We start from the raw sequence: 25,662 nt of genomic DNA on the forward strand, positions 1-25,662 counted from the left end.
ACAGCGTCCGGCGGCGTAGCTAACTCGCGAAAGCATTCACGAGGTAGGCACAGCCTTGAAACGACGCGCTCGTTCGTATTTCCCTTTTAGCCGGCGTTCTGTGCACCTGAAAACGCTGCAGCGCATTATGCATCGCATTTTGCTCTGCGATATATGCACAAGTAAATAATTTGGCAAGCGCCGCAACATAGGCCCCCCTGACCGCCGGCAGCCGCCGACTACATTGTCGGGTTAGCTCGGAAGGACTGGTACGTAGCTTTTACACAGGTAAGCGCGCTTGTCTTGTGTTTTTCATGCTCGGTTTCAGTTTTTAGTATGGTGTAAGAGAGCCAACTGAGTGTACCTTCTAGTACACTCCGTGCTATGTAAGATATGAAATTTCTAAGCACGATCGAGTGTGTTTTAAGGAGCCTAATTTCGCGGTACTAATGCCCTGAAAAAAAAAAGTAAAATCTGCTCGTCAAACTCTTTCGTTCGTTCCTTGAAATTGCAGAACGTGATTAATGCGGATAATATTTCATTCCCGTTGTTTCTTACAACAACTTTTACAGTTCCTCCCGAGTATGTTGGCACACACCGCGACGTCCTTTCCACCGACGTATTAATTAATGCGCTGCAACGGCATGAAACTGTCAATGCACATTATTCCTTGGGAAAATGATTATTGTATCGTATATATCTCCTATCATCGTAACACATTATGTGCTATCTTAAATCACGTTCAAAAAGTTTGAAACAGAGGTGCTACTAGCAGTTGTGTGGTTTGTAACCTTTGTAAACCACGTGATCGAAAGGCGGTGCGTTCGTTTTAAGATATCGGAAGCGAAAACACCGAGTAAACAATTGTGACGTTACGGGAATACTTGTCTTTTCGGTGCACGCCCGCATTGCAAGTTGCAAATGAAGTTTTGTAGTGCGTTATAATAATGCGGAGTGAAGAAAGCGCTGATTTCGACAGGTCATCGCTGTCCTAGGGATTTTTTTAGTTCTCGAATCTGGATGCTATTCAAGTTAACGAGCAAAGTAACTTACTTAAACCGGCAACGTATATGCTCGTAATCTTCTCTATGCATCGAAAACAGCCCCAGTAAACTGTGACACGACTGTGAAACTGTTGCAGGTGTCCCCAAAAGCATGGTTGCATGACAGCAGAGGCCAAAAGCGTGGTTCAGTGGTGTCTGCAAAGTTCGAAGTGGACGTGTGAGGCAGCCATAAAATATACCACCGGGACTACTTTTCTAGATTCGTTCTTTCCTAGTTCAAAACAAGAGCACACCCGTCGTTCGTACCGGGTTTTCCGCCATCCAAGCGACGCCCGCATGCACGAATGCGCGATAAGAACGGCCGCGCCGACGCAACATTCTGTAAACACGACGTAAACGCCCTATCTATACGTCCACGGGCCAAGTTGCGCCTGTTACGGATTGTTACAACGCTCTCGTTGCCTGAGGCGTGGTTTAGTCTTGAGTTGACCTCGAACGGCAAGCAGAACCGCCATGGTGATTACGTGGGGTATGAGTGACGCGTCATCGGCGTACGTCACCGCTACGGTCACGTGGGTGAATCGGATCGACCTGGGAAACGGCCTCCAAGCCTTCGCAACGTTGCGTCCTCTGTCTGAAACGGAGTATGGCTCGTTTTTTTTCCCGGTAAGGCTCAATAATTATCAGCAACCCACGTACGTACGTATGTACGTATGTAAAGACATATGGATTGATCGAAGGTTATATATAACCAATTACCTAATTCGAAGCTGTAGGCTAATTAAGTCGTACTTGTATATATGTCCTATTTTATGTCACATCGTTATTTCCATACGTTCATTTCACTTTCTAGAAACAGCCAATATTTGCAGACAAGGTCTATCATGCGAATGGTGGCGCAGAAACTTCGAAAGCTTTCTCTGCGTCTTCTCGAGTCCCGCCTCGTGGGGTTGGTTGTTGCGGATTAAGCCGCGAAATTTGCCGGTCAAAATTCTCCTCGCGCCTCTGTTGAGTTCATGCTACGTGCTACTGGTGGGTCGCGGAGTGACAGTATACGAGAGACAATGGCATACCGATGCCCATCCGAACGGCGTCCATTCCTCTGCATGTGTGTAGCTGTGTGTGTGTGTGTGTAGTGTGTAGGCTACAAACCACTACGGTGTCGAGGACAGCTGAAACAACACGTTCGGTGTATATTAGGGAGTTCTAGAAGTAGGTTACTCAGTTAGGTTATGCTATTGGCCGGACATACGAAACAACGGAAACAAAGAACGAAAGAACGCAAAAGGCGTGCAAATGAGTGCGTTTTCGTATACGCAAAGCTGCTGACCGTTGACCCCAGGTGCGTGCAGCGGTAAGCAAATAAAGCAGGTGCATTAACTACTTTGCAGTCGCATTTTATCGCTGTTCCTTAGTGTGGTATCGCCTTTGAGAAATGTGTAAGCGCGAGACGGGCAGCAGGATCACAGGTGAATGACGCTCCGTCCGTCCGTCCGTCCGTTCGTTCGCTCGTCCGTGCGTCCGTCAGTTCGTTCGTTCGTTCGTTCGTTTGTTCGTTCGTTCGTCAATTGACGTAAATACCAGCGATTTACGCGTTCGTGCGTAGGCGGCTCGATTACAATCGACGTGTCAGTGACTCCGACTGCATGCGGGGGCGCAGAGAGCGGAAAACCCACCTTTAATTAGGCGACTGCGGTTACGTGAAACGTGACGCAACATCAGAGCCTACCGGTATGGTTCCGAGCGTATACACTCCCTCATTATACGCGTCAGTCGGAGATCGAACACCTCGCTCTTATCAGCCAGGACCACGAGGGCTTTCTAGGCGAGCGACTAATGTGAACGCCGGCGTGGACGCCCAAGACTCCCGTCACCGCTGCGTGTGCCTATCCTGACGTGCAGTAGGCTAACGGTCGCGCTCTAAGAATATCTCATCGTCTCGCCCGCTTTATCAGCTGCTGCTGCTGCTCTCAGCACGACTGATTGCCGGGACGCGTACACACGAGAGAGCACCGAAGAACGTGGGCGTCTGCGTGCGCAGACCGACAGCGGAAGTGACCAGCCAGCGTCTTGGTTTCATCGGCTGCTCGCCCGCTGTACACGGTCCCCGTGTTTAACTGCGCAATGCTGCGAATCGCCGTGACTTCTCTCACTGAACGCGCGCAATATCTCAATTAGGCCGAGTAGAGCTGCTCGCTAAGGAAACGGATTCATTCATTCATTCATTCATTCATTCATTCATTCATTCATTCATTCATTCAGTCATTCATTCATTCAGTCATTCATTCATTCATAGTCTTATCACGTGGAGCCATAAGCGAAACACGCTTTGCTATAGTCAGCATAGTGCGTGAGCTTTTAATTTCGGCTATACATAATACAATCCACACGCGGCCCGCATAATGTAAGGGCGACAGTTACACCGCTTGTAGCTTGAAGAATTGGGCAAGGTAACGAGCGATTACGCTGACAAAACCAGAAAAAGGTTCGAAGGAACAAGACGACACAGATGGGCGGCGCGTGACAGAAACTCTGTTTCACAGGCGCGTATTGGTTGGTTAACGGGGCATGCGAAATTGTCAGGCGGCAAAGCGATCGAACCAAGAAAGCGGGAATACTCTGGTTGAGTCATGGCGCATAACGCCATCTCCGCTTTACAAGCCTATATAGCATTTCCGAGTGTTTTGAAAGCTCCATATGCTTCTAAGATTTTCAGTGTGGCGGGAGATGATTCGGAGAATTGAAACCGTTTGCCGGCAGCCCCGTTATGCGTAAATTCCGTCGCTGCTCTATACGCCACTACGGTCGCCTACCCATCAGAATGGATGTACCAAGGTGACATAAATGTCACCTTGGTACAGAAAGGGGACGACACACGTCGTCTGCTATGGTTGTCCGAAGAAGGACATGCACTCCCGCGGATTTGGAAGAGCCTAAACGACGCAGTGCGGATGTCGAACCAAGATTCTGGTAACGGTGGGTCGAACGTCGTATGCCGCTAAGAAAGGTACAGACCTCGATGAGCATGAGCGGCTACGATAGCGGTACAACAAAACAATCAGCCATATCGCTTACAAATACATTCGGCCAAGGTTGGTTCCGTCGTTTCTTTTTTTTTTTTTTTCTTTAATTATGTAGCAGACGCATGGGCACATAAGAACTAGCATGTAATGCCGTCGTGACACATCTCCGGTTCGTACCAGGAATCAAAGTCAACACAAGCGCCTATATAGTTAAGAAATAGCGCTAACAAATCAACACAAGCGCGTCAGGCAAACTCTGCTCAGTTTTACGGTTGGCCGACTCACTACCCCGTGCAATAAAATCATGTCATCGAATTACCATCTCAGCACGCCATTACCCTGCCTACAACGATGTCGCACAAGTGCTGCTCTACAAGGCTTCTGCAGTGCTGGCCACGCAGAACTTGGCGAGCGTAGCAGCCCCAACAGGTTAGTATTGGTTCAGAGCGGCAAGCACAAAGGCGCTTGCGCCGAAAAGCCCCCTTATCGACCTCTGGAATAAAGGCACAATTAATGCGCCGATATCAAGAAACAACTCGCAGATTCCCATAAATACAGGAAGCGGGACGTTCACCAGCCAGCACCGATTCCATTTAAATGATATTCCGCGAAGCTGCACGCTATACTAACGTCTTGGCTTCGCGCTGTTACATGTGTATACTCTTCACCCGCGTGGAATGACGGGTAAATCTGCGCTAAACAGAGAACACAAGGGTGAATCACCGAGCGTGTTCAATTTTATGGTCCACGGAGACATGTGCACTCTTCATGCGGCACTCACGTATCGAATAGTTTTCGAGTATTTATAACTGTGCACAATAAAACACGAATTTGGAGATAGAGTACAATGACTTTCCTCTCCGCGGGTATAACATACGCATAAAACTGGAGAACTTACGTAGTGCAACAGAGTACGTTATGGGGATCATTCGCACTCTCCAAAAAGTCATGCATATGCGAACAAACTGCTTCATTGTTCCTAACTGCCGATTCGTCCATTTTGATAAACAGCGCAACGTAATGGCAGAAAGTTGCTAGCTAAGCTTATGGAATACTAGGATGTCAATACCGTCTTACATCAATTGTGAAAAAGTCAACTTATTGTTCGAAAAGTATCCGATATTCGGTTCAATTTGCTTCTAACACTGTTCGATTCGTATTCAATACGGTCTCAAAAATCGCTATTCGCACGCCCCTAATAAAGAGAGTATTAGACAAGTGATGGCGGCAGCAGCAAGAAAATACTGGATGGAGGGAGAGAAAACGCTGAGCAACTCGGCAACCTGTACGGGCTGCCCACATGGTCCTGTTTTTCGGGGGACATCACTGCGAGCCCCTCTTCGCGCTCTGGCGCCTCAACTGTTTTGTTACACCACGTGACTAACGTATATACACTTCAGGTGCATGCGTCGGCGCGGTGTTGGTGCGTCTGTTCAGCGTGACGCGTTATGATCACGCTGCGACTGCCGCTTAGATCCACAACAACAAAAATCGATACGTACTGCTTCAAGTAACGGCCAAGCGTATTGCCATTAAATAGCGCAAGCGTCAGGAGGGGGGGGGGGGGGCGTGAAATAGATGCACCGCGACGCAGAGGTGGGAATTGGCCAACAGTGTTTTCAAAACAGATTTTTTATGAGGAAAAATGCCAATTTGGAGTACACTTTGTAGCAGTTAACAATTCTGACTGGTTGCCAGCCGGACACTATCCATACGCGTCAAAAACGGTTCCATAGTTCCGGCGCACATCATCGCGAATATGCTCGAGTGAAATCCGCGTATGCACCGTTTGGACAAATTGCAACCATGCATCGTCGGGCCACACTGAGTCAACCAGCACGCTTGAAACAGAAGATACCGCGCGTTCCCAGCTGGTGAAGAAAATGAGAATGCCGACCTATGTCCCCGTAATTTCACTCCTTTTAACTCCCAGGAACGGTGAGAGTCAGACCATTCCCACTCTTACAGTGGATGTACGGGTCCATTCTATTTATCCGAATTCCAGTAAATGAAACGCTTTGCATGACGATTTACCACTGGCGCGTGTGTTCATGGTGACAAAAAAAATTTTTTTTTTAATCTTAACGACGTGACAAATAATTTTACGTGCTATTTTTTCGCACAAAGACAAACACGTTTCGTGTTGTTGTCCTTAATATATCTAATTATTAATCATTCCAGTAAATAAAACTACAATATAATCTTACACCGTGTGCCCCGCAGTGGGCGAGCGTAATTACTTTGAGGATAAAGCAGGCGAGCAAAATTAGCTCAGAACCGAAAGAAATCGCTGAAGTCGGCTGCTTTCCCTTGTTTCACATCTACTGGCATATTAACGGACAGCATTTTTCAGCGCACCTCTCTGACCGCCTGTTATTGTGCCTTCTTGATACACGACAGTGGGCAAAAAAAAATAGCACGCTTTCCAAATCACCGTGGGCTTGCGCAAGGTGCAACCACTTGCGACGTGACAGTTTTTGGCCTGCCTCCCTTCGTCAAGCATGCAAACAAATCACGCATGCTCTCGCTAAGTCTAAGAATTCTTGTAAACTAAACTCCTTAGGTAAATGTTAGAGGTAACTAAATGTTGCTTTTCCTAAATGCACTTAACCAGTGCAATGAAGGTTCCAGGCGATCAGAATTGTAGAATGACGAGAATACCGCGTTCTTTGTGAATATCGCACATGAGGTATAGTCACCTATGCGTAACTGAAACAGCCTTATTACGTAATGCTTGAGAACTGTAATAAAAGCAAAAGCCCTTGTCCCGTATGTCTCACGTCCTTCCTTTGGTCCCGTCCATTGCGTTTCACGGTACTCAAATATTAAGCTGACAAACTCCCTTTCACTGTAATGTGCAAATTCACCGGGTTTGCAGTCTCGCTTAAAACCAATAATGAACGCTCCAGTTAGGACAATGTGCCCAGTACATTTCAAGTACATTCCGAAATCTCTGGTTGCTATTCCATTCCCATTCCTCCTGCGAGACTGGGTGGCATCATTCCATATTCATCCCTTCCCAGGTATTTGAAAACGCGGAAGGATTCCGGAATCATTCCAAATCCGGAGTTGCCATTCCGCAACTGTGCTCCAGATGTCGCGACTTCGGATATACCTGTGCGTCCACCTGCAACTGACGAAAATAAATTTGACCAGCGATTTGCTTAGCCACATGCAGTAGTCTGTTTCCAGTATTTTTGGCTGACTAAACTCTCTCATGGCTCCTGGCCAAACATGTAAAAAAGAAGTGCGCAAATAGGACCCCTTTCGCAAACGATATAATACGCAAAACAAGGTACCACTGCGCCCTGATGCGCCAGCTTCACTGTGAAGCCTAGCTGCAGTGAGATGACCCGTATTTTGACCCGAATACTTCAGGAGCTCGTGCGAAACTCGTCGCTAAAGCGTCAACAGAGACGCACTGCCTTACTCGGGGGAAAAAAAAAAAAAGCAATCGATTCATTCGTCGCTCATCTGGCTACTGTCAGCCGTCCCATTTTGTAGGTCAACCATGTGTCTGTCAACTTCCTTCCAAGATGGCGGCAAATTCAAAATCAATATTCCATGCACCCCAGAGAAACTAACACTCACGCCTTCATTAAGAAAACATTTAAGCGCAAATAAGGCTGAGAGGCGAGAAGCTAAAGCGTGGGCAACCGTGACCAAAAGATACAAGCGCGCTGCGGAAAACTCTAACTTTTTCAAAATTTTCAAAGTCGCTGTCCTTATAGAGGGATAACTATACGCGGGAACTTCGCACATGCTACGAGGTCTCTTTCCCTTGCTGCATCGGTTAATTACGAAGGAAAAGCAGCACCGGTCATTATTAGATAGATGACCTCCAGTTATTTTGCTTGCTACAAAGGCTCTTTCCGCACAATCTATTGCGAAAGATAGAGCGCGGGTCTTTTCCGAGCTAAGTAAGGACGCCAGCGTAAAGCTCACTATGGGCAGGACAGACTGCGCCATGTCCCGATGTCTGCTCATACCAACCGATTGCAACACAATTCCTAAGCAGATCGCCCGCTCTATACCTTCGCGGAAAGCTCGACTCAATCAGTTCCGGGGGTTGTGCTCCGGGAAGGCGCGTTTTTTTTCCTTCTTTCGTGTTTTCTTTCATTCATTCTCCTTTCACGCGTGCCACGCGCCTCCACTATCTCGTGTGAGCCGTCGTTAAGGAAGAGACACCCATTAGGGGCGGCGGGAAATTTCACCAGGAGGCGGATGCACGCACGCGTGTGTGCGTGCGTGCGGGGCCGTTTGTGTAAAAGTCGAAAGGTTTACCACGCGACATCTGCAGGTCGCCTAGGGCGGGATTCGAGTTGCTACCCGACGCCCTGTGGGCGCTGGCGGAAATCGATTTCACCCATTTGGGAAGGCTTGCGCAACAGGCTTCAAGTGAGAGGGGAAAAGAAAAGAAACACGCTGGGGTGATATATTCCCAGTGTGCCGCAATGTAGCAGAAGCTATTTTCGCTGATCCCTACCGCAAGCAACAAGAAATAGCGCATAGAAAAAAAAAATAGCTTTCAAATTACAACACTACACTGTTTTCCTTGTTTTTCTTTCCCTTTAGAATGACGTTGATTTCTACAGGTTGAGAAAATGACTATGTATTCTACTATTCTAAATTGATTCTACTTCATACGAGAAATGAGAATGAATTCCCTACACAATTACCACATTACTGATCAACTTTCTTGGTTCATCTGACGTCCTTACTCATGGTTATGTGGGCGCATGCAGGAAGTTTGCCTCTTTAAGCTTTACCCAAGCCGGCAAAGCAGCAGCGCAGGTAATATACATAGCGGATAAAAACAGCAGATGAAATATTTATACATATTAATTTGTTGATTTGAACTTCCCAACTCAAAGTGTTGGAATGTAATTTTCTTCAACTGTAGCAACCTGCAGAAAATAGCCGAAAGAAATATATAGGTTCGGCCTGAAAATAATCTCGGGAACAAGTCTGTTGTTTTAATAAGAGTCACACTTTTTCCAGCATTATCTAAGCGTTTCAAAATTCGGAAGGTACGTGGCAACTTCAGCATTTACGCAAGTGCAATGAAGCAGCTTCGATACAGATAGAGATGAACATTTTTTCATAATGGGCATATCGCACAGACCATAACGCGACGGCAACGTCGGTGTGAGTAAAATTAGAGGCGCGCGCGCGCGGATAGGGCGATCGATGTCTGCTTACCGTGTTGACGCTGGTCATGTGGAGATTGTACAGCACGGGCAGAAAAAGTTCGGCGGCAATCACGTTGGAAATGGCCAGTCCGAAGATGGCCACCCAAAACTGGGTCCCCTTGTAATACATTTCGGCGGGATAGCCTAGCACCGTGGTCGCCGACTGGAAGCTCGCCATCAACGACATTGCCACAGGGAACACTCCCAACTCGCGGTTGCCCATGAGAAACGATTTGTTCGACACATCACGCCGGTCGCGCCAGGCAAAGTAGATACCGATGCCCGAAGACACGCACAGCATCAGGCACATCACGCTGTAGTCCGCTACCGTAAACCTAGGCACGTCTTCCATGTTCGATTGCAGATTTCTAACAGTACGGGCGCCGAAAAGAAAGTAGGCACCTAAACGGGCAATGCGAAGGAGACCTGCGCCTGCGAACAGGTCTTCGCAGACATCGGAGTCACACAATGTCAATGAACTCAATGCCAAGATGCGCAAAGACGATCAGCCTCACCGAACTTCGTCTTCGCTCGAGAAGTTCCCGCGCGTAACGAAACAAAACGCCGCAATTCTCTTGCCAGAGAACGATTCACTCACGCATCCCGATATCGGACGGAGCAACGTTACACGGACTGTTGCGACAAGAGAAGCGCGTAATGTAACCCCAGGCGATGGTGAAGGGTCGCGCCGCGTCAGGAGAACATCATTCGGCGTGTGCGGCAGCTTCTGCTCCTCGTTCCAATAGAAACGCCGTGTGTGGCTTTGACTTAGACCCGTCTTGTGCTTACGTTGACCGCAGTGCGTCGACTTCTTACGTTCCGAAACAAAAACTGTCCGCTGTTTCGCATATGGTAACACTACAAGAACCCTACTGCTCTTCGTCAAATAACTGAGTTCACCGAAATAGAATACCTTTTGCCTTGAAATGACTAAATTTTGATAACTTTTACATATAAGTAATTTTAAAAGTTCCAGTTTCGGTTTCGTTTTATTCCTGTCCGATAAAAACGCTAGATGCCGTTCTCTTCGCTAAAACAGGAACACTAGTTCCTAACTTAGTGTTTAGAACATATATCTAAGGCTTGCAGCAAATTTAGGCTGCAGCTATATTTCACAGAGACGATAAAAGGATAAGTCAAATGGATAAAACTGAGTTGAAGTTACTATAAATATCACCAATTATTCACATCGGTAAATCTAAGCGCCACAATGTGGCGTTCCAATGTGTATTTGTTATTAATGTGCGAAAATGAACAGCTAGAACACAGCACTGCTTTGATGAGTTGCACTTTTTGTGTGAAAAATATTTGATAAAATCTACACCAGCAGAAAGACGTAAACTACAACAGCTCACTGTTTCTTAACGAAGTTAGTAAATGTAAAATGGAAGAGGAAGTATCGATGGTACCTAAACGTATCTGTACCCTCGGCCACTGTGGGTATGTGTTACAGCCACTCAGGAGAACAATAATAACAACCCTCGCGGTTTCCTTCTTTAAACCAAACGGCAACAGGGTTGACCATATACTACATAAAGTTTGCAAGCCATAAGCATCAAGCATCCAGTTCCTTTGACTGAGTGACAAGCAAGCTAATTAGTTCCTAGTGAAATTTCATCGACAATTATTTTGCAGTGTTCTGCTAATTACATATCTTTAACACAACGTAAACATGTATTTACCATAATGTAAAGAACACTTATTTTACCCTGTGAGGTCACTTACGGGGATAGCTAAATAAATAACATATACATGCAGTCTATTCCAAAAATAACAGTGCCACATGGTGTTAAAGAAATTCAATGTACATAACCAGCTACCTAATTAATCCTGAAGAAATGCTTCCCAAGCAAAACCAAGAACAATAAGACAGATTCAAGTTTAATGTATACTCCAACTGCTGTGACGAACGAGCGGTAGCCACATGTACTGTCTGATATGGGTACCAAATCATGCAGTTCAATTTACAGCAAATAAACTGTCTTCAGCTTGTTATTTTCCGATTCTGATTTCGTGTTCGAAGCCAATGACAAAAATAAAATGTTATTTTCATTTTCGCATAGTTTTAAGTGGCTAGGGCACCTGTCAATATTCTGCCAAGCCTGTGTAAATGGAAAAGCATGACAGTGATGATCAATTGTCATACTACAAAACATCACAAATCAACAATCAAAATGACAAAGAGAAAGAAAAGAAAGAGAACAAGATGAGAGAACAACTGCATAAAGAAAAAGCGGCTTCGCGAATGAATTTGTGACAACTGTTCTTACACAATTGTTGTCGTATGGGTTATGCACCAATCTTCAGTTTGAAATAAACTTTAGCAGTGGGTTCAGTGGTGTGTCACGTTCTTTTTTCTGCCTCGTATTAAGTGCACTGTTGAAGTTGAAGATGGTTAGTTAACAATTACCCCTGGTGGACATAGAGGTAATGAAACTTCCATATATCACCGCTTCCACATATATTAAGAATTGTGCTCTTTCATCTTGGCATTAACAATTTAATCCTGTAATGCCCCAACACTGTTCCCCATGAAGCAAAATTAGAAGAACTTGTTCACTTTTATTTCTGGTCATGGCGAGAACATTTGTACAAAGAAAAAAAATTAATGAACGTCTGAGTTAAAACTTAATTAGTACAATAAATATTTGTGAATTAGAAATTGGTTAGCTTATCTATCCACAACTGAACATACACTGCAGTTTATGAGGAATGGTACTATATAGGCTATACACAGGTTTGTAAATAACAAATTACATGCAATTATTTGTAATCAATTACATCTTTAGGTGGTTTCATAATTTAATGATTGCTTAGTTTACTCGGTAACACTCACTGTAATTCAATTGCTTTTTCTGTAACCAATTACATGTAACCAGTTACCTTATTGATGAAACAAGGTGCAACAGGGAACACACCATTCAGTACTTGAATTTGGAAATTTGGCAGGAACTACAGTAGTATGCCAGCGGTCTGCAATTGAAATTGTCCATAAAGATGAAAACGTACACGTGGGTTACTTTCTTCCCGCAATTAGCGTCCTGCAGTAATGTTTTGATCAGCTTAATACGGCTGGCTTGTAAATTTGCACACCTCTTCTGGAAGTCCAATCTTTCTGCTTTTCTCTAATAACTAACTTCTCACTCTCCCTTACTTCAGAGACTCTTAAGTGGCCTTAATAGGTGCGAAGAACTGCCACTCTATTCTTCTTTGCAGAGTGAAGTCTATCACTTCTCTCATATAGAATGAAGTTTATATGCCTATTTCTATCTTCGCGATACACGATTCATATACCTAAAACTATTTTTGCAACTGCAACACACTAACAGTATTTTTAGGGCTGAATAATATGCAGCTTTACTTTACACGAAATTAAAGATTTGGCCACCTTTTCAACGGACGTGAACGTTTGCTGGCATCTGTTCCAATTAGATTTTAAAGCCTAGATGGCTAACAAGTGAAAGGGTGCCGGTGGAAGGCCCACCAGATGTTGGCCAACAAACTGAAATGGCACGAACACAGCTCGCTAGCGATGGCCACTTTGGATGTTGTTGCCAGGGAATTACATATGGGCGACTTTTATACTTTCAATTAGCCCTATCAGGAACACCTTCCCCTAGCCCCAGCTACATTGAAGTGCTGCACTTCATACAGGACCCAGACACGAGGATTGTGGCATTCAGTAATCGCAATCTTGAGCACAATGTGTCCGTATGCTTCAACACTACTCTTTCCTCCAAGGGACATACCGAGTGAGTTTCCAGTGTCTGAGAAAAGTATGGCAGACGACCAATGAAATTTTTGTAAAGCAATTACTAGTGAAGATAAACAATGTGTGAAGGGCTGCAGTGGACACAGGGATATAGCCAGGGCAGTTCATTCTATTTACTGTATTTGTGCAATGATTGTGCAATGCAAAGCACTGCAAGTTGCAAGTAACATAAAAGTAATCAATTACTTTTTTGTAGTCTCAATTACTTTCACAGGGCCAGTAATTGGCCACTGCAGTCAATTACAATTCTGAATTAAGTAGCTGTAGTTGTAATCAGTTACATTTTTTTCTGTAACATGTACAACTCTGGCTATATGTAAAGTTTCCCTGTGCCTAAATCAGACTTTTGAGGTATTGAACTCAGCATAGCATATACACAGTACATTGGGTATTACAGCTTGAAATGTCTGAAGATGTTCTTAGGGTATTCGTGTTCATACTACACACACCTTTGTCATAAAATCAAACAGCGATACCTTGTTTCATTGGCCGAAGCATAACAGCACACCCACCTGCTTTCAGAATAACCTAAAAAAAAAGTTACATGTATCTTTTTTCTACTCATCCTGTTTACAATGACACAGAGAATAGAAAATACATTGAACATTCCAATTATCACTCTACAAAATGTAGCCAAGATCCAGACAGAGATCACACTCACATCATTACATTTGATTTCATTGGTAGAATTTATTTCTCTATCAACAACATGAAGCAATCCTCCTTGCCACACGTAGGAGCCAACACTCAGGCATTAAGTCATCCACATTCATCTAAGAAGCAGCCGCCCTTAGAGGAGACATTAACAACAGCTTTCAGAAAAGTAATCTCAAACTGTAGAAAATTAAACAATGAAGTTAAGCAACTTCATCTGTGGTTCTCAGTCCCACTGGCTGATTAACCTTTACCAGATGAAAAACTTCACCGATAAATATGCATCAACGATTATGAATTAACATTTTGGAAGCCTATAAGCTGAACCCACACAGAATGACTACACAAACAAAAATGAGCTTACATTTGTGTTCAATGCATTCAATGAATAGAAAATTTGTGCTGAGATTGTGTTAATGTCCAGACAAGTAATAAAAATAAGCAGCATTTACAAAAAAACCTAAAGTCTCGCAGAGCTTAATGACAAACAATGATGACTGCATCGGCTGATTTGATAACGTCATTACCCTACACAACAGAAAGATAAATACAGCAGAGCAATACCCTAAACAACACGCTTTGTGACCCTGAAGGTGCGTATCCTTGTAGAGGCTGGCGTGACCTGGAGCTATCAGCACACGTTAACAGTTCCAATTATAGAATGTCGTTTTTTTATCCCAAATGCACTCTGCCCAGTTGTGAATCACTGCATGAAACATTTCACCTGCAAATTGCAAAGCACAATCAGTTCAAATAAGATCCATGAGAACAAGCTCATGTCACATTTGAAGATGAAGCAAAGGTTACACAAACATTATCTCAAAATATTTTCTTGGATACCTCAACATGCCTAACATCACAAGAGGTAAATGCACCTGTAAAATGCTATGCGGTTCTTTCTCGAGAAGAGATCGGCTAGTTCACAATTCATAGATGTGGTGCAAGACACACAAGGGACGGCTTGCTCACAGTTTATAGTACATCACAACCTGCTTAGGGCAGCTATTAGCAGGAGAAAATCACCATACTATTCCCAATTATAAATTTTAATGAAAACCAACTTAATAAATCTCTCGTGTTAGATACAGCAATTCTGTCACATCAGCTGGATTATTCTTGAACAGGCAGGCACTATTTGCAAGATAGATTGCAGAGTGTTGTTAGCTGACTAACAAAATTAAGCTTGTAACTTACCATTGCAACAAAGCATTAACCCTTTGACTGCCACTCTTGAGATTACTCAAGTGTACTCGTTTTCTGTATTCAGCGCACTCACTGTCTCTACAGCAGCAAGTTGTGCAAAATAGACTACTGCATATCAGTTGTGCCATCTATGGAGAGGGAAGGTAAACACACAAAACTTGTAAGCTAACCTTCTGACAGTAGGTAGAGCAAATATCTTGTGGATCTCTCACAGACTTTGCACAGCAGCCATCGCAAACTAGTTTGTCAGATCCACCCAACATATGGCAGATGAGAGAATTCATAAATTTTTGGTGAAATCTGAACTGAAAGCGAAGCTGAAGAATTTTCCTCAATTTAGTGTCAACTGTCAAATGAACCAATACGCAAAGAAAACCCAGCTTGGGCTGAGGAGCAGTCAGAAGAAATACCCAGCAGTTAAAGTGCTAAAGAGCAAGTCTCATTTACAGAAATTAAGTTGAGCAGTACTGAAATAATGGTCAGTCAGTAGAAACTCTGCGCGTAGCACCAGTTCCGAGAAATAAGTACTCACTATCTTTGGTGAACTGCACTGATGTCCAAGTTAACACTTATCGGCACTATGAAAAGTGAAGTGCTGTTATGGGTTAAATAGAACGTCAAGCATTTGGCCACATGTATTGAGAACTTGTTTCTTGAAAATGGTGCTATGCAAAGGGTTTCTCCTTAATGAACATCACTTCATTACTGCTTGGCTTCAATTCTGCAATTAAGACATGTGCTCTAAAGTGCCCTAACACAACTTCGACTAATACAACTGTTTAATTAGCCTAATTAGCATTAGATTAATTACCTACAATCACTTTGAAAGCTCACTTGAAAGCAATGCCCACCTCTCTAGCTAATCCAGCTGATGTGACAGAATTATGACATCTAATATAGGAGACCACTAATAAATCTATTTCAACAAAAACAGATAACATTGTAAAAAAAGAAAAAAAACATACAGCATCATTTATTGTAAACAGCTTCATTCCTGCAACCTTAGTTTTTTTGAGGTGTTATATTGCATTTTATTTTTCAAGATACTTAATAGATGTAAAATTTTCCAAGAAGGTCACACTGCTAAAGATGTCTGCTACTGGTAAAACTGATCTTACAAAATTCATTATGGGACAATTTTTTAAAATAAATTATGGGCCATTCATGAAAGTCAAGTCTTTTATACAGTCAAACCTCATTATAACAAAGTAGCAACCTCTACGAAAACGTCTTCATTATATCCAATATTTGTTATAAGCATACATTCGTTACATGCTGATATAGGTGACAAGCATTTTAGATTTAATTTATGATATCCGATCCTTTGTTTTATCTGTGTTCGTTATATCGAGGTTCAACTTCAACAGAATAGACAGTGGCTGGATTTCTTGAGACATCAAGCCCAAGCCGTCTAAATCTCGCTGACGATAAGGCGGTGGCACCATCTGGTTTTGGAGAATGATAACACTACACCTCAGAGATTAGGCAGACTGATGTACTGAGCTTGGAGGCTATGCCATACCGAAGGTCAGCATTGTAAGGGGCAGGGCACAGTGAACATCATACCGCATTAGCACAGTGACACAGCTTTAAGCAAAGTTGCAAATAAGGAATAGAGGCTAAGGATGTTACAGAATGACAGAGGAACCCTATCAAAATAATCTATATACTTCTTATCCAATAATCTCATATGAACATATGATACGTACCACATCCCATATGTTGATATTCTGGATATGGTGATCAGATGGAACATGTCTCATGTAATATATGGGAACATACAGGTTTCCATTTGGGATCTTCATACATCCATATGGGATTATTGGATAAAACTTTTTTTTTTTTAGGAGGGAAAAAGTTTACAGCTGATAACTCCTCTCATACAAGGAACATTCATTTTGTGGGAAAACTATTGTGAGAAGGTTCCCTTTAGCACAAACTCCCCGGGCTTTAATAAAAGGTTTCGTGGGGTCCTTATAACCGTTTCTTCTGCTGTTACTACACAATATATTATTTACAACGGTTCGTAGACTTCTTACTTAACTGAACACACACATTACTTGCTCCGGTTCGGACAGTCAAAATATGTGAAGTATATGAGATGGTCAAAAAGAAAGCACTGTTTCACAATTTTTTCAGAACCTTGCATTGCACTGATGCACTTTGAATAAATGAACTGCTCCTTCTGTTTGTAAGTCCACCACTCATGTTTGAATATAGCAAATTTCCATATAGTAGCACCTAAAGTTGGACCTCATTAAAGAGGCCATACAGTTCTTCAACATCAATGATGATGCCTTTCATTCACTGGTAAATGCCCGACTCAAACTGGGACTCACAACAAACATCAATGCTCATTCAAGTCTCAACTCTACCTATATCTGTGCAAAATCATACGAGAACACATTAGTAAAAAAAAATCGAGTCGTTGCATTTCAGCCAGATGCTATTTCTACATGTACCATGAATTTTTTTTCTACATACAACAGGAGTCGCTGAATCAGGAGTCACCGCTGTGAGCAACTTCATCGTCAATTGCCTCTTCCACGGCGTTTGAGGGCTGCAGTGGTTTCTGACAAACAAAGAACACACTACGGTACTCGTATCGCATCATGGAATGTGGGTTTTGGGTGTATGGTGTTGGAAGACCAGTCTCCTCTTTCTGAAAGAAAAGAGGGAAAAAATGCTGGGATATATACACAAATTGGGAATAGCTATACATCACATACAGTGAGTGGTTGCCAGCACCGCTTATTAAGAACTTTACCTTTGAGCCTCCTATCTCAATGAGAGGGAATGAAGAAATAATTTTGTCTTGCACCCACTGAACCAATTCTGAGATGCTTTGGTGCATTTTAAATGAAAAAGGTAGAATCTATGAACTGCTGAATGCATCTATTTGTTATCTGGCTATATTTGTTATCAATCTACCCTTTAAAATTGCTGAAATTCGAAAAACTTTGAAAGCAGAAATAGAGAAAGGGAGCATCTAGTTTAGAAGTCTGTATATTAAAAAAGCGGTTATCACAAATCTGTAAACTGTAGCTATTCAAACATAGAAAGCAGACACTATTGATATGCATAGCTCCAAACAATAACAAAAATTTGTGTATAGGAGTTAGTATGAAAAACGCACCTACGCAACGCAAAAATTTAATGTTAGCTGTAGAATATTACATTATACTTGTCCAACTTGAGGAACTGATAATGTTTAGAAAATCTTAATATTCATTTTTTGGTGCAAGGCTACAGGGTTGAAAACTTCGTGCTTACCTATTTTTTATGTACTGATCTTGGGTAATTTCTTGTAAAACCAAAATTTAAAGCACTAAATAGCAATACTGTTTCAAGCAGTCCTTAAAATTTAGCTTCCTCTTCTGAATTCAATAAATTTCATCGAGACTGGTACAGATGTAGTCTAATGAGAGCATTTACTTTTCCCCATGTATCTGAATCGAAAAACTGGGGCTGACCCCCCAAGCTAAAGTTTCCTCTAAACTTCTTTTTTACATCATTTTTGGTCTACAAGCGCCTCGTGCATTATGGTGCAGAGGTAACAGCACATGTCGCATTACAACCTCACAGCAACAACACAGGTCACGATAACAGTGACTGACCAGAAAAATAAAGCCCATGGCGAGAATGATGTTCCGAACATCTTCGTAGCTGGGCTCAATCGAGTCCTCGTTTGGCAAGTCAGCATAGTGGTACAGGAGGGGACCCAAGTTGATCCACAGGCCTCCAGGCCGTAAGATGTGCGCTATGGTTTCTATGTACAGCACTACATTTGGTGCTGTGTCCAAGAAGAAGCATGTTGCCACACAGTCCCACGTTTCCACTGCAACAAAAGGTAAAGTACGGCCTCACTCATGGCAAGAGATGCGTGTTTTTCAATGACAAAAGGCCTTCACAAGGACAATAGAGTCAAACCTTGATATAGTGAACATGTATATGCAGTCAAATCACAGTATAACCAAGTTGCATCCAATGTGAAAATACCTTGATTATATTCAATATTTGTTACAAGCACATAATTGTCACATGCTTGTATCAGGGAGAAACATGCTAGATTTACTTGCGTATATAGTTGACTTCCGTTAATTCGACCATGACTGCACAAACGAGATTGATCGACTTATCCGACGGGTCGAATTGAACAAGATACATAAAGAGAAGCCAAAACACATTGCTGATTCCTTTGCCACTAGTTGTGCAATTCCAACACGCCCCAAATCAAACATATGCCCATTTTTTATACATCCAAAGTGACACAAATGACACAAGTTCTTAAACAAAGTAAAAATATTGCGCGGACTCGAGCCTCTAGCAAGAAAAATAGGCAAAGGTCGAATATCTGTTGCACAATGGTGGCCGAAAGTCAGCTTCGCCTCATAATGTTAAAGTCAGCTTCTCCGCAATACAGCCATGTTATGCGGTAGAGCAACTATCCCAAATGCAGTTCTTGTTTTGTATTCGACTGCAATTCGTAGGCAGCTGCTAGCTCAATTTTGTTGAAAAATAAAGGCGCTATAGGGGCCAGATGCATGAATGCTGATTGGTCACGTTCGAATTATCCGGCAAAGGCCAATTTTAGAATCAAAATATAGAAAGTTTGGGCCCACAAAAATGCATGGGTGCTGGCCGGGAGCTTTGGTCGGGATCGAATTAACATAAGTATGCTATATTCGATACTTCATTACAGTCAAGCCTCAACATAACAAACTTGGATACAAAACATTGCTGGACATAACGAAGTACAAACTAAAAAGTTTCTCGTTGAAATCAGCATTAAGCAAATATATGCTTATAACTAGAGACTGGAGTTTTATCGATAAATGCACATTCCAATTTGAGGGATTCGGCTTAAACCGAAAAGTGCCGAATTTGGGAATTTGTTGTGGCTCATCACACTGGGTCCGCACAATGCAAGCAGACCCTCCCAAGTGGGTTGGACGCTCGTGCTCAAGACCCTTTACTTGTGCTCAGCCATCATCATCTTCCTTGGCCACCTTTTATATAGGCCATGCTCCGGTATGCGTGTCTCGTGCCGTGAGCTCCGAGGTTAGAAAAAAGGGAAGCTGAATAAAAAAAAGAGAGAGAGATTCTGCTTCTGTCATTGGTCTGAATGGTTCTCACATCTTTTGCTTGCTGACTCACACATTGTTGTAGTAGGCCTAACCTCCATTCCTATATGCACACAAATGCCTGCCAAATTAAACAAAAAATTAGGTGCCAGGAAATCAAATCACTACTTGTAACCAATGTATGTGACTTCGTTATAACAAGGCTTGAATGTACATGTAGGTATGACATTCTTTTTCAGAAGCTGTTAAACTGTCAGGTGACAGCACAGTGTCATTGGGTGTTTATGAGTTTATGTACAATTGGCATCTAAAGTTTACGGAGTGCAGGCTTCACGAAAAAGCTCTACTATCGTTTAGTGTTTGCTTGCAATAGTACAGCACTGTGTTAGCAGCGTGTGCTGCTCCAGGTTGCAGACCTCAATTTCAGGCTGCAAAAGTATTCAGTCTTCCAAGATATCACACCTTGTTAATTTTTTACACTAAATGTAAGATTTCATGTTCCTTTTCTCCTTCCTGTTCTTTTTCTGTGTTCAAGAATGTTGTTTAAGTATCACCTGTAGAAGGTAGCATATTTTGTCTCTCCAGGCGGATTACTTGAATCTTAACATCGATCACATACAGTTTCACTAGTAAATTACTAAGTGATGATGGGTATGTATTGCATTTGCAAAATTGAAGCCAGCTGGTAATGAAGTCCTGTCCCTCTAGCATTAGCACTAGGTTAAAGATATAAGTCCCAAAAATGTGCTACAGAATGCATTGTTGGTCTTCCTAGTTCTGACCCAGCATGCAGAAGGCAGGTTTTTCAGACTATTAATCCATTGGCTTCCAAAGCCTGTTAACCACCGGGCATAAGAACGGCGGCCAAATTGCCAAAGCTGACGATTCAACAGGTAGGTGGTATTGTTGGTTTAAAAAGATAGTTGCAGATGGCGTGATAGCCAATATATATGCTGGACAAGTTTATAACTGTAGTCAAAAGATGGAATTAGGTGCTCACTTCACGTTAATCATATTTTTTTTTGCTTTTCATTTGGAATTTGTAGAATGTTTGTGCGTGTGTAGCACATGTTCTGACACCTGTGCGCCTTAAAGCAGCACAGTGAGTATATTTGCCATATCTCATTCCACTGTATCCTAACAAACAATATTAACATTAAACATTATTATTAACATTAAACATTGTTAAAGTGTGCAGTGCAGTGCAGTGCGAAATGCAGGGCAGAAAAAAAGAACGCGACAACAGGCGAGAATGTCAAATGTCCGGTGCTATTCTCTACATGCTCGAGTGTTTAAAGCTTTTGTACATAAAAATTAATGTGTGACTAGAAGCTGGGTTTCTGAACTGAAAACTGCTGCTTTATATTGTAAATAAAACATATTTAATTGCATTTTTGTAGCGCTAATTACTGTACAGTATTATAAAATGAGCACAACGACGGGAGTCTGCATAGCGCACGTACAGGACAAAAATAATCAGTATGAAGGCCTATGCGGCATATGTCACATTTGGTAGCCAATGAGTTAATATTTATTGAAACACAGAGAATAAACACAGTAAATCAGGAGCATTCATTTACCAGGCTCTATGGCATGCAGGCAGACTGAATTCCTGTTTCGTTACTTCATGCTGGTGGTTTAAGAAACCTAACCAAAAGTCATCTGACGTATTTTCTTCTTTTCATAGCAACTGCAGCCTAGAAGGAGACTGACAGAGGGAGACATGATACAGTCCATGCAGATGCTAAAACACACTGGAAGAAAGCGTGCACACACACTGTGAGCTGTACACTTCGACGAAGTTGCCAGCCGCCATGGAGAACTGTGACTCGGGAGGAACGTCGCTGGGATTGGCATCTGGGAACTCGGCAGGCCTGATCTGGTCTTTCGAGGCCATGTGGTTGTAGTATTGGTGCACCCAGGGGTACACGCAGTACAAGTTGGTGCCCTTGCACCTAGAAGCATGCAGGAGGAGAGGGAGAGGCATGTGCGAGGGCAGAAGAAAAGCACTGTAGTTTCGTTAACACTAGTCTAGGCTAATCTGAGAAAGGAAGAGCCTTGTGCTTAAAAGGGTACAGTCAAACCTTGATATAATCAACAAGAAGTAAATCTGTTTCTCATCTATACCAGCATGTAACATATACATATATATATATATATATATATATATATATATATATATATATATATATATATATATATATATACACACATACACACACATGCTTATAACAAATATAAAATATAACGGAGGTATTTTTTTCTTGCATGAAACTTCATTACGAGTTCCGACTGTACTGACATATAATTGCAAAGTTGTAAGAGCTCCACTTAAGCTACATGTTTCTTGAACGCAAAATGATGATACTCGGCAAGCGTGAAGGTTGGGGAATGCTAATAATATAGTATATTAATTTGATACTAAAGTTGGTCCTGAAGTACACTCTTTGTGTTGTGGATGTTATGGTGAAATCACAACACAGAGTAAACTCTGCTGAATTAGTGTAGCGATAAGGCTAGGTGTGATAGAGTTGATCATAAAAAATAAAGAACAGTTCTGAGAGGCTTTCTTTTCTGGCTTTGCTTGTGTGTGGCCTCTGCAGCGATCACAGAATGGAGAAGGTAACACGACATGGCATCATGATGCATTTACCGCCTGGGCATTAGAACCAAAAACTGGTTAGCAGAAACAAGTATTATTGTAAATTACTTAGGGCCACTCTGGCACATGCCAGAATTTCTGCTATTGTTTAAAAGGGCTTCAACCTTCATTTAGTGCAGAGAAGTCACAAGTCAAAAGTGTCATGTCAGCAGTCCCTTATTACAGAGCCATAACAATAAATTCACATAATTACGCATGAGTGAACACAGCTGCAGCTGGCTACTTTTGAGGTTCCACAGAGAAGTACAATGCCATTAAGTACTTAACGCCTTAACTCGGATGCTGCATATTGGTGTGCTTTCGTGGGCACACCCTCCTCGAGCATGTAACCCACTTGCCCAAATTCCAACGCTCACGATAAAATCATAGATATACATATAATTTATCCCATGCAAATAACTGCATATACCAACATTCACGTTTTCATAAAAGTAGCCCGGCCAAAAGATGGGCTCAAAACAAGGTTCAGGAAACATTCTTACATTGAATGTTCATTATTCACCCTTTCTACCATATCTACAGTCACTATATTTACTGCCACTCTCTGTTGAAGAATGGTGCGGCTTCACAGCAATGTTGAGCGCATTTATTTGTAGATATTGCCTCTTAGTTTGGCTTCACAACAACACAAGTTCTCCTAGTAGATGTAGCTTCACAGCAACAAGATTCAAATTGCTGTGAAGCCTCAGTTGTAGGCAAAATTTGCGTATTATTACCCGCCACCCCTTCTTTGTAACTAAATGTCTTATTATCATTAAGTCAACTTTAAAAGTTGGTTACATGTACAAAAGTATGCAGGAGGCTACATATAAACAAAGGATGAATATTTATGCATTCATTTTTAAAGTAACACAAGTACAACTGCGCGGAAACCTAATAATCAGTCAATACTGCTAGTTTGTCAAACATTTTGTTGATCGCAAGCACATGGTATGTAGACAGACTGAAGAGATGCAGCAAAGGATTTCCCAGAGGTACACCCGGTCACAAAAGTTTACAGACCACGTTATCTCATAAAACATTTAATTTCAGCGCATCCTGTGGCACTATCGAGTAAAAGTGTATACGACAATGTTGTTAGCACATTGTAGTCGACGTCCGAAATGTAAATATCAGGCTGCGTTGTGAGGTTGCGGAGATATTCAGCTTTTTCTCAGATTTCATGGTCCGTAATATTTTGTGGCCGGGTGTACATAGTGTATTTTTTAAAGCAAGCGTCCACTCAAATATCGACAAGTTTCAATATGTAAACAGAGCACTAGGGGACGGTACTCACCGATTCAGGATGAAGTTGGAAGCAAACAGCATGAAAAGACTGAACTCATTGCCCTGGCAACAGTAACCTTGCCGTGCAATCTCGTAGGCAAGTCTTCCGAGGCCTGCTCCTGGCACAAGTATCTGAATGGAAGCTGGCTCTCTGAAAAGGCAGATGCCCTGCTGTTGGCATATTGAGAACCGTTCAGTGACACAAAATAATGTTTGTGTGATATGTGTGCCAGCACTCCGTTACAAGATAAGAGACAGCTTTAGTCAATAAAAGTTTTGAGCACACAATATTTTGGGTCCGAAGTGCATGGATTCACATGCGTGATTCCTCTTGGGTTTAGCGCTATGGATACAGCGTAGCTTATGCAGGTAGCATGAGCACATGGCAGCACCCTCCATACTGCCAAACAGAATTCACCATTGTTTCCATGCTCTCTGTCACATTAGCAGAATGATAAGTGGTGAATCTGGCTCTAGCTTAGCCTTGGCTCACGTCAATGACAAAGCATTAATGTTGACATGCCACTGACCATTTTACAGTGGTAGCTGTTGTTCGTCCTTTCAGCTCTAGATGTGTTTGCAGGCCAAGCCACAAAACTAGCTACAGGGGAACCCCACGTATACGACCATATTTACTCGCATAATGATTGCACTTTCTTGTAAAAAAAAATTGAAGCAAATTCAGGGGTGCGACCATTACGCGGGTTAAATATCCCGCGAAAAGAAAACAAAATTTTTTTTCATCCCACGTTTGCTGCGGGATGACAACGGGTCAACAAATAGGCTGCTGGCGCTGTAACAGTGCGGGACACCAAAACAAGGATGGCGGCCAGTGGAACAAGCCGAACGCATTCTTTTTTTCTTCTCGTGAGTATATTACGTGCATTGAAACAGATTCTTCCGTATCAGTAATGAGTAATATTGTTACTATCAGCAAGTTTGTGGTGATAACGTAGCCATGACCACTTTGAGGGCACAGAAACAGAGATGGGCATGCTTAGCTGCCAGTGACAGAAACCCATGGTGGGCACCCTGCGGAAACTGCGGCATTTGTCTTCACTACTATCTTAATACAGCATGCTTCCGCTATGGGTGGGCGAAAATCTTAGCTGTGTTACAAGTGTCGTCATATGAATAGGGTACACTTCTAACGTATCAATGTTAACATGGCTACTATTATTGCCGCTCGCGATTTGTTGCCTGCCCACGAGTGCAGACGAGAAGAATCGAAAAGCGCCTTTTTTGTTGTTGTTGTTGTTGTTGACCACAACTGTTATAAAGCCTACAAATAATAAAGCCAAGGCAAGTTTTGTTGTAGCTTGTTTTTCATGGAAGTGCGAAAAGTGATGAAAGGAATGAAATGGGACATCTGCTTAAGAATGTTCGGCCGCTTGGTATGTCTTGGAAGAGTCATTCGCGTAGCATTCAACAACATTCGACAGATGGTAAGTGCGATCATCATTAGCTAGGCTTGGCACACGACATATCGCTGTGGCAAGTTCAGGATGCATCATTACACGGGAAAGGAAAAAAATCGAATTTTGACAACAAAATTCAGGGGTGCGATTATTACGCAAGTGCAATCATTATGCGAGTAAATACAGTACTTTCTAGGGACTATGTGAGAACGTCAGATAATTCGGGCACCATATAATTTGGCCAAGAAGAATTATGCCTATAAATACATGCTTTCACACAACAGAGCTGTGAGAAGCTTCAATTTACACTATGGGATATTACTCTGCAAGAATTTCTTGCTTCAACATGTGTATCTGATAAGATCTGCATGCCTTCTAGTAGCGAATCGGTTCAATCTTTGCCCA

The 25,662-nt window shown here is 42.5% G+C and overlaps 2 protein-coding genes and 1 long non-coding RNA gene across 3 annotated transcripts in view; 1 reads left to right on the plus strand and 2 right to left on the minus strand.

Moving 5' to 3' along the window:
* LOC142582794 (sodium-coupled monocarboxylate transporter 1-like) overlaps window positions 1–9,956 on the minus strand; it is a 117,127-nt gene extending 107,171 nt beyond the window's left edge. The window contains exon 1 of the mRNA XM_075692837.1: window positions 9,209–9,956. Coding sequence (XP_075548952.1) covers window positions 9,209–9,550 — 342 coding nt within the window. The 5' untranslated portion in view covers window positions 9,551–9,956. The remainder of the gene's footprint in view (window positions 1–9,208) is intronic.
* Window positions 1–22,480, plus strand: LOC142582798 (uncharacterized). The gene is made up of 2 exons (XR_012828488.1): window positions 1–267; window positions 21,599–22,480. It is a non-coding gene; the product is annotated as an uncharacterized LOC142582798 (long non-coding RNA).
* The window catches only part of LOC142582795 (carnosine N-methyltransferase), an 18,135-nt gene continuing 5,582 nt past the window's right edge, over window positions 13,110–25,662 (minus strand). Inside the window, exons 4-8 of the mRNA XM_075692839.1 lie at window positions 23,850–23,990; window positions 21,688–21,866; window positions 18,445–18,665; window positions 17,312–17,489; window positions 13,110–14,348 (exon numbers count right to left, since the gene is read on the minus strand). Coding sequence (XP_075548954.1) covers window positions 17,328–17,489; window positions 18,445–18,665; window positions 21,688–21,866; window positions 23,850–23,990 — 703 coding nt within the window. The 3' untranslated portion in view covers window positions 13,110–14,348; window positions 17,312–17,327. The remainder of the gene's footprint in view (window positions 14,349–17,311; window positions 17,490–18,444; window positions 18,666–21,687; window positions 21,867–23,849; window positions 23,991–25,662) is intronic.

Source organism: Dermacentor variabilis, chromosome 5, assembly GCF_050947875.1.
Source record: "Dermacentor variabilis isolate Ectoservices chromosome 5, ASM5094787v1, whole genome shotgun sequence".
Classification (NCBI taxonomy): Eukaryota; Metazoa; Arthropoda; class Arachnida; order Ixodida; family Ixodidae; genus Dermacentor; species Dermacentor variabilis.